The sequence below is a fragment of the Lepisma saccharinum genome, chromosome 26, assembly GCF_977018435.1.
Source record: "Lepisma saccharinum chromosome 26, izLepSacc3.1, whole genome shotgun sequence".
Taxonomy (NCBI): Eukaryota; Metazoa; Arthropoda; class Insecta; order Zygentoma; family Lepismatidae; genus Lepisma; species Lepisma saccharinum.
In genome coordinates, this window is record NC_139254.1 from 31,296,702 (window position 1) to 31,311,817 (window position 15,116).

At 37.9% G+C, this 15,116-nt stretch overlaps 1 protein-coding gene across 1 annotated transcript in view; it reads right to left on the bottom strand.

Moving 5' to 3' along the window:
* Window positions 1–15,116, bottom strand: part of Ac3 (Adenylate cyclase 3) — a 568,126-nt gene that overhangs the window by 47,632 nt on the left and 505,378 nt on the right. The window contains exon 12 of the mRNA XM_083112151.1: window positions 8,979–9,095. Coding sequence (XP_082968277.1) covers window positions 8,979–9,095 — 117 coding nt within the window. The remainder of the gene's footprint in view (window positions 1–8,978; window positions 9,096–15,116) is intronic.

Consider the following 15,116-nt stretch of genomic DNA (forward strand, 5'->3'; position numbering starts at 1 on the left):
TGTCTGATTATTTATGTGTTTGGATTGAGGCTCCGTATTTGCTCGCAACATTTATTTTCTTCTTTTTCTTGTTATATGATTTTTACATTAGAAACGACAGATTTCCATTAACAGTATTTCATGTTATGGAAACATTTAAGTCTATACGCCATCGGGGGTGGGATTGCAACCTACGTCATCCGACAAAAATCAGGATCGGTATTGTAACATTTAATTGCTCAGGTCATTTTTAAATATGTACAGCTATAGGTAAACATTGTAACTTGAGCCCTCAGAGTCGTAGACCGGCAAAAATACACCTCTGTTAATCACCTCGTGTGGGGAAGAGGGACAATTGTAGTTGTTGGTGTAATGCACTTCGAAGCAGACGTGCCCCACTTTTTCAATTTCATCAAAACAACTATTATTCATCCTCATCGTTGCCATTAGCCAAAATAGCCTCGCGTTACAATTTTCGTAGTGATCTCCGTTCGCCCCTTGGCTTTTCGTAGATTAACAACAATCGTCTGAAGTTTGAACTCTCCATACCGTTGCAAGCTGTTTTTGTGATTGTCCGCCTCGATTATTCAAAATACCTCATGTTCGCATATTCAAATACACACAAGTGAAGAGGGTTCATATCACATCAGTGATTTTAAATTGTATTCTCAGGGGCCATGCGCACATTTCCTAACATTGTTGATTTGTTGTCGATGAGTTGTGCAGGTACAGCCGTGAAGTTGTTAATAAGACCCAACACAGACAAGTCCCCCCCATCATTGCTTTTCGACATAGTTGTTGACTATCAGTATATCAGTATAGAATAACATGGTGCCATTTTCTGTTTCTGTTTGCCAACAAAGCAAATCTACAGGCCACAGGTTCGAGAAACAAGACATTTTTTAAAAATTCTCCTGCACATAACATGGACCACCTATAGCAATAATATAATATAGATCAATTTTAACAAATATAATTCAAAATTATGTAGTGAGATTTTGGTTTAGTATTTAATCACAACAGCAAAACAAACTTCACAACTAAAGTTAAGTGCATTTTGCATAGATGCAGAAACATAAATTTACACCCCCGAGGTGGTTGTTGGAAGACTATATACAATAAGACACACCGCCCCATTCTTTACAATAATAAAAATATTGAATAAGTAAGCAGTAAAATAAAATTCTTTGTTTCATTTTGATGTGAACAAAAATTATAGTTGATCTGAACCCCCTTGTCCAAATAAAGAGTAAGCTCCGGTCCCATCTGGAGACTGCAAAACTGATATGTATGTCTATTCATAAAACCCAAAAGTTTTAACATCCATGCACATTACCGTACTGTGGCTGTTGCACCCCACACCCATGTGTAATATTTTATTTCTCTTGTTGGCTGAACGCAAAGATGCTCGAGACTGCTTTCAAAAATTATTTTCAGCCTCGCTTCACGATACAGCCGTATGCATGTAAAACTAGTATATCACACACAGGCAGAGGGGCAAAAAATAACATTTCTCTCTTTCCCTCGCTTTTGCCCATCTTCCAGTGTTCGTCTAGATAGCGTGACTAGCAAAAATATTGAAATCGAAATAAGAATTATCCGTTATGGTCTCCCTCCCTTCTTTGCATGCATGTTGCGCTGACATGTAAATAAGCACTATGCTTTAATAAAAAAAACAACCATTGTACAACTGTATAGATCCTCGCCCATCTCATGCCAGGGACTGGGTATATATCTTGTGTACAGTTTATAGTGGCATCATATTCCTTCACCAGATATCAAACTCGAGAGACTTGCAAGACAGCTCAGGTTATAATTTATTACGAGGTCTGTTTTTTTAAAAATAATAATCGTCAGTCCATATGACAATGCTTGCTGTTTAACTAACAGTATTCAAATCTCTGAGGGGGCCGGGGCATTCCACATTTACCTTTGCTAGAAAACGCAGTGCAATAAATATTCTTTTTAAGTTATGCAATAATTTTGACATTATATTCATGTCCATTCCCCAAACTAGATTTATATACACAACCAACTCTGATGCGACATTGTGAAAGATTCTCGCATGTTCGCGAAACAGGAAATACACGTCATAGCTTCCGTGAATCGAAAGCAAGGTTACTGGGGCACGCAAAATACCGTAAGAAGAATTATATATTCCAAATGCAGGCATCATCATTTTTCTCTTGCACAAATAGAATAATCGGGCTGAATTTCCAGTCTAAAACTACCATGTTCTGGCAGCAAGTATCAAAAACCTGTGGTAATTTTATTATATGATAGGAGGTGAGTGAAATAGTTGTTGTAAGTTACCTTTTAAACCCAGTACGTGTGTAGGAAAAACTGCGTATAAGCTGTATCACACTCTCTCTGTCTGTGTGTCAGGTGGTCGTGTCGTTCGCTAGTTGTATGTCACAGCTTAACCCGTACTAGGTAATATTTTTACATGAGGTAAGTTGACATACTCTGGTAGGGTATATGTTTCAAGCCTCTAGCTGTAGAGCCTATTTGCAAAAAATAAGTTTGGTAACACTACTCGTCAAAAACAGCTCAAACAGTGTTGCTAGCTGTAGGTTAATTTTCCCCGTTATACAATTGCAAGAGGTGAGTTGCTTATAGCCTATCTGGAAGGCTTGGTATGTGTGTGTCCATGGCTTATGTCGTAGGTTAATAAAATTTGCAATAGATCTTGTATGTCTTGCCAACCGTCGGCCCTTACATGTAATATAGCAGTTTTACTTATTGTAAGACATAGTATGTATGTATGAGTAGGGGGAGGTTAGTTTAGTTCACAATAAATCGACCTGTCACGCTATGACCAATTTCTGCTTTTGAGTCACCTGTAAGGCTATATGTAGGTGGGTGAAAAAGCTTAGTTTAATTCACGATAGATCGCATTTTAAATTTGTTAGGTTAGTTTTTGTAGAGCTCTCTTTTTCCATCTTTCCTCTATACAGTGAAAACGCAATTAGCTAACCTAGCATACAACATACCTTCCTAATTAATATGGATATTGTCACACATTCCTCTTATTTTATACTGTTGTAAATAGAAAAAATTATGTACGGTAAATGTTTTGTACATTATAGGAAAAAAATGCAAAATATCCTCCAATTTTAATTCGAATCGAGTCGAATTTTTACATATTTCCACGCCGCCACATATTGTCCTATTTGCTTCTTTTACTTGCCTTGCTTAATTAACTCTCGCTAATTAGCATTTTTTTGGAAGAAGTCAACTAGAACAACATATGGCGGTATGAGAAATATGCAAATCAAAGAACATTTTAGCAATATATGGGCCCTAGCAATTAGCTTTCTCGACTAAGAGTACTCTTTCAAACGTCTTCTGCTGATCGTATTACTAAACGAGGACGTTTAAAATTTTTGGGTGTTGAAAAAGTTTGACCCTACTTTTTTATTTCTATTGTTTGCTAATAGATGGCGCTAATAGTACGCCCTCCCCTCCCCTCTCCCCTCTTCTCCTCTGCTGTATGACAAATAGCACAAACATAAAAATCAAGATTTTGGAGAGCAAAACATAAAATTTGTATGCATCTGGTGTCAAACCGGGAACTTTTATCTTTCGGGGAGTCAACATTATTTTTTACTCAGTCGTCATATAACATGAACGCACGCAAAGATTCACATGTGCTTTTATTATTTTGTGTTCGGTAAGTACAAGTATATTCTTACATAAATTATTGTTTAATTTAATAAATTGTAAACTCAAAACCTGCTAAACTAACACTCCTTCTGTGTTTCATTAAACTATTGAAAGCGAATGTTGCGTGCACGCGGAAATAGCACAGAAAAAAAAACCGGATGGAAGCAATTTAAAATCACTGGGGCAAGGTCAGTATTACGAGAGCGTAAAAAACACGTGCTTCCATTCAACTTCGAAAAATAAGAATGAATGTGTACATACAGAACACATATGCTTTCTTTTCACAGTTGTAAAATCATATAAATTGTGCATGAAGTAAGTTACGAGAAGGCTCTCTCAATTAGGTACAAATATTGTACAATTAGGTACAAATTGTTGTACAATTATTTCCCCCAGTTGCCCAGTTGGAGTTGGGGGCATAACACTGGTATTATTTGTAATCACAGTGCTTACTCATGTATTTTGTTTAATATTTTATTTCAAATTCACTGTCAGAAACTAGTGTTGCCAGTTTCTGCATGTAGGTTTATTTACTCTGTTGGTTGTCACTGTCAAGTTTTTAGTATTCGTACAGCATAAAAAGCTATAACCCCTCCCCCTCAAAATATATACATTGTATACGCCAAGATGCCCAATAGCCTGGCAACACATCATGAAAAAACATGCCAAGAAGACCCAGTGGGTTTATAAGTCAGTACTGCCAATTCCTATTTGTAGGTTAGCTTAGCCAGTGAAAGATCATATAGTAGAATTTTTGTAGAGTGGGTATTTGCGAGTTCCACGACGCGCTGCCCGAAGATACCCTATGCAGCATCATCCTGATTGCAGAGAAGTCCTTCGCCTACGACGTGAAGAACGAGAGGGTCACGGAGCAGTTTTAAATTCATAAAAAATTGCCACATACTAAAAATCAACATCCAACACATTTTAGGTTATATAAAATTTGTGAAAACCTTATAATACTGAAATATTAAAACAAACGGAGTCCCCCTTGTAGGTTAGTTCGGTGCGTAAATAAAAAAAATGATAGGTTAAGTTATATCACTTAGGATCGTAAGAAAATTAAAAAAACCGTAAAAAAAAAAGATAGGTTAAGTTATATCACGTAACATCGTGATATACCTACCAAGTACGAGTGGGGAAAAAAATAAGTGCGATGAAAATTTGTACTAAAACATCGCTAAACGCTATAACATCGACAAAAAATTGTCAAAATATGTCAAAAAGTGATATTCGATTGATAAAAAAAGAGGATACCTACAAAATATGATCCTCAAATAATGACGTTCAAACAGTACCTAAATAAAAAAAATAATAGGTTAAGTTATATCACTTAGGATCGTAAAAAAATTAAATAATCGTAAAAAAAGGATAGGTTAAGTTGTATCACGTAACATCATGATATACCTACCAAGTACGAGTGGGGGAAAAATGAGTATGGTGAAAATTTGTACTAAAACATCGCTAAACGCTAAAACATCGACAAAAAATTGTCAAAGTATGTCAAAAAGTGATATTCAATTGGTAAAAAAAGACCATACCTACTAAGTACTACTTTGAAACGCTCAATATGCACTACTTATCTCCCTCCATTTTCTATTGAATGTGAGACCGAATTAATTGTCAATATCAAATCACTATCCTCTACATCCCCTGTTTCCGCTGCTATAACGTCGACTTAGTTCCAGTTTTCGTCGCTAGAGGCTCCCTACGTCAGAGGACTGTTACACGCTTCCCTCTAGCGAGTAATATCCGAAGTACACGCCTTGACCTCGTCAAACAGAGCAGTATTCGCTCGGTACGTTCCTGACATATAGCACGAACTTCTTTGGTTCCAGTTAAATGCGGTGTCTTATGCTCAAATTATGGGTTTCATGGAGCATAAATATGTCCTACGTTCAAATTGTTTTTTCAATAACATCTGCGAAAGTCAATGAGCGTATTTTATTTTATTGTAACACTGCCGAGATTAAATTTAGTAGCCAAAATCTGTCACGAGGATGCAGTGGAATAACAAGTTTAGCAAACCAATAATTTTCGACCAGAAAACAATGGATTTTATTGGCTGAAGCGAAGCCTCAGATTTGTGTGTGTGTTTGTGTGTGTGTCCATGCCGTTCAAAATCGAAAGTCAGTAACATGTGTATTTTGTCTCGAATGTGTTTTTCCTACGCTCACTGAGGCCGAATTTTTTGGGACAAGTATTATCTGCTGTCCTTGTATTGTTGACTTAATCAGAAATATTGAAATGCATAAACAATTGTTCTGAGCTTGTTGGGCACTGTCTAAGAGTATCAGATTATGAACTTACAGTTTACAATCAATTGTCCGAGTATTGAAAATAAGTCTAGTCTCCTTCTACTCGTTTTTTAACTGAAATTTTACAGGAGTAGACACTTCATTTTGTGGATGTATAGACGTAAGCTAATTTTCATACTATCTTCGATGGTACAAGCATAAAATAACAAACACTTCTGGTTTGTTACAATCCCATTTAATACAATTGGAATCGTTACAACTCAGAAGTGTTCTTGGTTTTACCAAAAAGATATTAAATACCATGTCTGTAGTTTTACTGTGTATGGTTTTCGTTTCATGACCATGGAGCCACTTGACACCGGATGAAGGTTGAAGCTTTCTGCCACTTTTGGCTAATCTTGAAGACCAAAAGATACAATAATTAAAAGGGAGTTATTCTTCAGCAACCTGTCATTTTGCCTTCAAATATGGCACATAGCTTTTGTTGCAGTTTAAACTATGGTTATATTTAGTAGGTTTTAAAAATACCGCCACAATGATGAACAGGAACTTGAGACCATTCAATAATTACTGCACTTTTGCTTATCATAAACACTAACCGCTCCTAAACCACAATGCCAAGGTTAATGTCACAAATATAATTGTAATAACTTATATACGAGGGTTACAGCAAAAATAATGCCAACCATTTTTTTTTCACGATAATGCGGGCCAGACAGGAAATTTTTAAATTTGCAGTGGAAACCCCGTCGCATGCAATGTATTGTGACGCCACTAGATGCCAGTGGCTGCCAAGACATTGAACTGTTTGAAGTGGGAAATCAGTGCGTTTTTAACAGTCGTGCAGGATAAATATGACCCGGTGTTAACAGCGTTATTATGTGAGAATAGCAGTTCTCCGTGCAAGGAATGCGAGAGAATGTGACACTAATCTTGTGGAATCTTTAGGAAATGATGCTCTACCATATCGAACGGTTGCAAGGTGGGCAGCGGCATTCGAGCGTGGAAGAGAAGCAACAGCCGACATGCAACGTTCAGGACGACTTGTGATTGCGCGTATTATGCATTTTTCTCTATCCTGATACAGATCTCTATGTTGTTCAAAATTCATACATTACACGTTAGCATATATCGTGAACTTACAATTTTATATTTTAAAATTTCTTGCCTGACCCGCATTATCATGAGAAAAAATGGTTGCCATGACTTTTGCTGTAACCCTCGTACATGTCAAATTTCGTGTGAAATCCCAGAGTCCATTTGTAGGCGCTCGGGATATTCTCAAAAGGGAGGAAGTTTGAATTCACTGCTTGCGAAGGAATTGAGAAATCTGGAACCTTGGAAATTAAATTGTGAAAGGATTCCCCCATTTTAATAGAAACAGCGTAGTAAGCAATTCATCCGAGGCGAATCTAGAGGGTAGCGAGCTTTTCACTCGACCACAAACGAATTTAGGGAGGAAGAGTGTTTCTTTGCACCAGATGAAAGAGAAATTAGTTTTGCTCGTAACTTTAAGGAAAATGATACAAATATGTGCGAATATAAAATAACCTTATAGTGTTCCTTTCAAGGACCCTCTGCAATGTGATTATTAGCAACCAATTTTGTACAAGTAACTTAAATTTCAGTGAACTACGTTAGTCAAGGATTTATCCTTTTCCATCTGCAGGGATATTACGGTAACGTTTGAGCGAAAATGACTATAAATGAGATCCTTGTGAAAAACTTTTAGGCAGTTGTTGAATACAGTTTGTGAGATGTTCAGTGTGTGTACGTACATACGTAAATCACCGACACAAGTCATTACAGGAGATGAATTAAAAAATGACCCATTTTCTTCGCACGGAGACATTTCAGTTTCAAGTTGTATTTGGGGCAGTGGGGCTCGTTTTGAAAAAAATGTAGTTCCTTGCCCATCCCGGAAAGAAATTCTAGGGTTGAATATCTCTATTTAAATATTATACACGCAGAAAGGTAAATGCATTATTTAAGACTAAATGAAAAGACTGTAGCCTCAACCAAAGATCTAGATGCTTCAAATATTCAAATATGGAGTACTGTACTCTAAAATGCGTCTTATCTCTTATTACTCGCCCTTGTACAGTGGGATGCACAAGTATTTTAAGTCAAATTGTCCATTACTATCTTCATTCAGTTTTTCCTTGCACCCTACGTGTTTCTAAGGAGACGATTTTGAAGTATGTTGGTTCAGAGGCTGTCAGTAGCTTATCTGATATTTTGTTTAAATTCTTGAAGCTCTCATTGGGATAAAAAAATCATGAATTAGGTAATGGACAATTTGCATGGTAATATTTATGCACCACACTATACAATGTATCAAATATTTTAACGACTTACTTACCCACTTAGAAAAAGAAGCAAAACGAAATTACTTTTAATTACTTAAATACAAGTAGTCCATCTTGAAACATAGATACAGTTTATTTTCTGCCTACACTAAGACTAACGAACTCACCTAGCTATGCCCATATATTTGAAGAATGTGCTGAGACTGAAGACGTGACAAACGTGTACCTTCCACTCAATGGTTACTAAACTAATGTCCAGATGCAAAACGTTCATCTTTATGTATTGGGGACATCAAGCTTGCGTTCTACAGTAATGTTAGACAATCACTGCTTGTAAGTACTTAGGAAATATTGTAATTACACATGTTGAATTCCTTGCATGACGCAAGAATATTTTTTTCCGGGCTTTGACTAGCAGTGTAAAATGAGAACCAGGGGTTAAAAATATCTAGTCTGTCCGGGAAAGGGTACCTATGTCACAAACTGCGATTTTCTGTTCTCTTCTGTTGCCACATAATCAATTCTTAATCAATATTATCAGTAAATTTTTAATATTTGGCATGTATAAAGATTATAAACAGTGATGATCTAACATGTATATCAAATCTGTAACGTTTGCTATTATAAGAATACACATTAAAAGGTCTGCTGTGAAATTGTATTTCTTGACTTAAGTGCCTTTTTTCCGAACATCCCAGATATAAAACTCAATAAATGTTGAAGTCACCTTAAATGTGGTTGTGTTAGAAGCAGCATGATAACATACCATGTCTACAATGTTTGCGGTGGCCAACAATAGAATGACGACAGCTCCAACAATTCTTCTCATCCACAACACGCTACTCATTGTTTCACTGCATCGGACCAGCTGGTATGGGAACGCCTGAAAACAGGAAAGATAAGATAAAATTAAATCTTAATTTGGATAAAATAAAATTAGTTAGTGTATAGTAAATCAATTCAAGAAATATTAAAATCTACCATGAATTGTTTTAATATTTCAAGGAATTTCAGAGAGAAGGCTTTTTTTTCTAAAATTTTATAACATGTATTTAAAAAAAAAATTGTTAAAATTGACTCAAGACTTAATTTTGAAATAGACAATGCGACACGGCAATGTTTATAATAGAAGTAGAAAATATTTAGACGCTGGTGCTAATTTGAATGTAACTTCTTTTTAGGAGTTATTACTTCAACAACTTCTATTTAACTGATTTTACAGTTTAAAAAATATGCAACGTAGTTGCCACCAAAAGTGGTGTTCACAGAACACTAATTTTGGTGTTAATGCTCAATTGGCGTTGTTTAACACCATTTTTGGTGTCCAATTACACCATTTGTGGCCACACCACGCCAAGTATGGAGGCCTAAAACACCTGATTAGGTGTTGTGTTACACCAATTACGGTGTTCTGATACACCAATTACGGTGTTACACCAATTACGGTGTTCTGATACACCAATTACGGTGTTACACCACTTTCGGTGACAGCTCATTTTTAGAGTGCACGAAACACTGAACTTTTAAAACTGAATTCAATATACTTTTGTTCGTCTAGATTGTACAACACATATCTGTATTTTTCATAATGTACAGATAACATCAATTAAACCTAGATTTACATATGTTGTGGCGTGACTCGATCCTGTGCCATACCTGACGTCACGCTACAATGTATACGCCAGGGGTTAATAACATCGTCACCCGCCCTCACCCCTATACAATTTCAGTATACTTTGGAGACACATTTTGTGAAATGATTAGTTATATTTTGAAATATTTTTTTCAAATTTAAATAGTCCCATTTGTTTCATTTTGTGGCTTTTTCAAATAATTCTTTTCCATTGTAAACCGATGAAGGCTCGGGACTGAGGTACCCTTTTCCTAAATCTCTATTTACTTTTAACACGCATTAGAATAACTGCAGTTTCTTTACCAGTTTCAGATGATTTGGAATCCTAAATCCAGAGGCCTGGCGGAACGGCTCACTGAGATCACATTGGATTAGCAGAAACGCACTAAATCACATATAAAATGCGGATGCTCTGTTTCTCTGAAGCAACTAGATTTATGAAGGTCGTGCTGCGATAATGATCCCAAAGGAGGTTCTTGGGTGCTTTTATCATTAGGATGACCATACGTCCCGATTTGACCGGGACATTTCCGTTTTAGGGACGTTCCCCCAGTCGTCCCCTCCATATTTAAAAATCTCCAACATAATTGTACAAGTTAGCTTGAAAACCAAATCAAAATTTGAGAAATTTCATGTGGATGGAATTTTTAAACTAGCGTCATGCTAACAGTGTTTGAAGTACTTCATCACAATCAAAATGCTACAAGTCGTCGAGAAGAAACGAGCAGACAGCAGTTTACTGTTTACGTTAGCTCGTGTCGTGGCTTTTAATGTTATATGTGGGCTCCTCTATTTCAAGAGCAAGAATTTAAATTCCTGCGTCTTGACACAAACTCAACAGACAAATCCTAGTAAATTGGTGAATGCTAAGATATTTTTTTAGTTCAGAAGACGAAACAAACCTGTTCGATCAGTGGCAATTTGAAAGAAAAATTGTGACAAAACTCCAAGAAGACTGCAAGGGTTTATTTGTAGGTGGGTGCAGATTTTAAGTGAACCACATAAGGTATTACAGTAGTGTAAACTTATTGTTTCTAAGTAATACTTTGTAGGTATCCTCTTTTTTTATCAATTGAATATCACTTTTTGACATATTTTGACAATTTTTTGTCAACGTTTTAGCGTTTAGCGATGTTTTTAGTACAAATTTTCACTGCTTTTTTTTCCCACTCATACTTGGTAGGTATGCATTTGTAGCCTTTTTTTTATCAATTGAATATCAGTTTTTGACATATTTTGACAATTTTTTGTCGATGTTTTAGTGTTTAGCGATGTTTTAGTAAAATTTCCCTTTTTTCCCACTCGCATTTGTAGGTATACCACGATCTTACGTGATATAACTTAACCTATTTTTTTTTTCGTGCTAAACTACACGAGAGCCTCTACGTGCTTTGACCTACTTTTAGAGTAGACCCAAATAGAGAATTCAACGTCACCAAGTGGGGTTCACCAAAACCTCAAAAACTCACTTTCTCTCCACGTTCCGCGCCTCATTTATTGCGCTGACGATGTTTCGCAGCGTAGAAAACAGCACCAAAACATCAAAAACTCACTTTGACCAATTGGGGTTCACCAAAACCTCAAAAACTCACTTTCTCTCATTTATTGCGCTGACGATGTTTCACAGCGAAGAAAATAGCACCAAAAAAACCTCAAAAAAACTCACTTTCTCTCTACGTTCCGCCTCGAAGTGAGGCTCCGTGAGGCTCGCCTTAATGGTTTTACGTGATATAACTTAACCTATCTTACGATTTTTTTTTTACGATCTTCAGTGATATAACTTAACCTATTATTTTTTTTATTTGCACACCGAACTAACTTACATTATATTTTACATAACCTTGTTGATTTTTTTTTTTTAGTATGTGTGGCAATTTTTTTTTTTACGAATTTTTTAAAACTGTTCCGTCACCCTCTGGTTCTTCACGTCGTAGGCGAAAGACTTCTCTGCAATCAGGATGACGCTGCACAGAGTATCGGCGGGCAGCGCGTCGTGGAACTCGCAGACGATCTTGATGTTGGTGCGATCGTTGACCACGACCTGCTTCCTTTTCGTGGTGTTGATGACGGTCATGGGTCTGTGGGTTTTGAATTCGCCGGGCGCGTAGTACATGTCCACGCTTCCCTCGGTCACGCGTTTGTAAGACGTGTAAGCTTCGTAAAGTTTTAGGTAATCGTTTTTAGTCATGTCGAGGTTGTAATTCTCGCGCGGGAACACTTCGTTCCTACCGTTCTTGAGATAAACGTTCTTTATCTTGCAGTCGTCGAACTTGCTGGAATCTTTTTCCTGATTGTTATTGCGCCCGGTCTGAAAGAGCACAATGACGAAATCTGGCATGTCGAACTGTATGTTGTTGAACTGCGTCGTCACGTCGAATTCCATGTGACTTCCCGACGCCAACTTCTGCACGCACTGGTAACCGTGAAAGTGAATCGGCACCTGCGGACTTTTCAAGATCTCCGCTTTGTACTTGAGGGCGTAGTTTGTTTCGTATTCCACCACCGGCATTCTCAACTCCATGCTCCGGATGACACATTTGGCTGCTTCGGGTAAAGTGTTGGCTATCGGCGTGGTGCCGTCCGGACCCAAAGTAGCGTATCGCATCAGTGCGTCGTTGTCGTTGGCCGCTCTTCGAAACGTGACTCTCAGTCCTCCCTTCCACATGATCTCCTTGTAGTCCGAGAAGAAACCGGGCAGCAGACGCATGGGAAAGAGCACCGTGTGACTTCTCGTCGATATTTTGGTCCCCGCTTCAAACCCTCCCGCCTGGTAGTACGCCGCGTCCGTTTTGGATAATTTCAATGTTCCCACTGCCGTCGACGTGATGCCTGGATAATCGATTCTGTCGATGACGGTGTTGTGTTTCCTCACCTCCACCTGCGAGAACAGGTGAGGCACGAAGTTGTCCACGAGTTTCAAATTGGCATTGGGCGGAAAGGCTTCTCCGCTTTTCTTCTTCACCATGTCGAATTGAAGGTAGAGGTCCGCTCTGTGAGGATTTCCGAATATAGGTTCTATTCATATTTTACTCACGTATAGGTGTACATGATGAATCCGCAAACAGATTTGTCCTAAGTCTTATCGTTTCCAAGATAACCCCACTTCCGGTCGCCATTTTCGATTTCCGAACATAGGTTCTATTCATACTTTTTCTCACGTACAGGTGTACATGATGAATCAGCAAACAGATTTTTCCCAAGTCTTACCGTTTCCAAGATAACCCCACTTCCGGTCACCATTTTCGATTTCCGAACATAGGTTCTATTCATACTTTTTCTCGCGTATAGGTGTACAAGATGAATCCCCAAACAGATTTTTCCTAAGTCTTACCGTTTCCAAGATAACCCCACTTCCGGTCGCCATTTTGGATTTCCGAGCATAGGTTCTATTCATATTTTTTCTCACGTATAGGTGTACATGATGAATCCGCAAACAGATTTTTCCTAAGTCTTACCGTTTCCAAGATAACCCTACTTCCGGTCGCCATTTTGGATTTCCGAACATAGGTTCTATTCATATTTTTTCTCACGTATAGGTGTACATGATGAATCCACAAACAGATTTTTCCCAAGTCATGAATTGGAGGGTTCTATGACCCTGTTTGTCAAAAAATTCGAGATATTTGCAATTTAACGCTGTGGACTTAGAAAATTTTCGATTGATGAAAAAAAAATTGGTTCCATAACGACCTATGTTTATTTTGGTATGGGTGGACAGAGGACACCGAGACTCGACCAACGCACTAAACCCGACCTTTCTACGACTATTCGTTCAAAAGTTACGAGAGATCAAAGTTTTGGGAGGTGGGCTAACTTCTTACCCCTTGGCCCCAGGACCACCAAAACTTGGTACACGTATTCTACACCTCCAAAATCGACAGGGGTCATCTAACGATGCCGTATGGGGGTGTTTTTCGATATATTTTTTCGATAACTCTTATCATTTTCGAGATATTTGCAATTTTAAGATTTTTTTAACGCTGTGGACTTGGAAAAAGTTTTCGGAAAATTTTTGGTTCCATGACGACCTATGTTTATTTTGGTATGGGAGGACAGAGGACACCTAGACGATGCTAACGCAAGAAATCCCAGCTCTCTATGATCATCCTTTCGAAAGTTACGAGCGATGAAAATATCGACAAAAGGGTCAACGGGGAGGATTTTTACACTATCTCTCACTGTTTTTCGAGACATTAGCAATTTAACGCTGGACTTGGAAAATTTTTCGACAGAGGGGTCAAATTTGGTTCCATGACAACCTATGTTTATTTTGTTAGAAGATCAAAAAGGACACCGAGACACGACCGACACACTAAACCCGACCTCTCTACGACTATTCGTTCAAAAGTTACGAGTGATCAAAAAGTTTTTGGGAGGGGGTGGGCTAACTTCTTACCCCTTGACCCCAGGACCACCAAAACTTGGTATACGTATTCTATACCTCCAAAATCGACAGGGGGCATCTAACGATGCCGTATGGGGGTGTTTTTCGATATATTTTTTCGATAACTCTTACCATTTTCGAGATATTTGCAAATTTAAGATTTTTTAACACAGGACTTGGAAAATTTTCGGAACATTTTTTTTTTTGTTCCATGACAACCTACGCCAATTTTGTTATGAGAGGACAGAGGACACCTAGACGATGCTAACGCAAGAAATCCCAGCTCTCTCTATGATCATCCTTTCGAAAAAGTTACGAGCAATGAAAAAAAAAATATTTTGGCAATTGGCCCACCCTTGACCCAGGACCTCTAAAAAAAAACTTTGTACACGTACTCTGCATCACCAATATAGACAAAAGGGTCAACGGGGAGGATTTTTGCGCTATCTCTCTCTCTCTCTCACTGTTTTTTCGAGATATTTGCAATTTAACGCTGGACTTGGAAAATTTTTCGACAGAGGGGTCAAATTTGGTTCCATGACGACCTATGTTTATTTTGTTAGAAGATCAAAAAGAACACCGAGACTCGACCAACACATTAAACCCCGACCTCTCTACGCGTACTCTACGTCACCAAAAAAAATCGACAAGGGGGAGATTTTTCGATAACTCTCTCACTGTTTCCAATGTACTTAGGTTTTTTTGATAGATGACAACGACGGAGTCATCAATGAGTAAACATCTGTGAACTCGGTGAACAAGTCAACTTTTTTTTTTCAGTACGTCAATATTTTTTTTCTTATTTCTTAGTGAATGGGTTATGGATGACTTGCAACGACGAAGGCCTTCTAGCAACACGTACTTAGCTTATGCCTCTTCCACCGAAC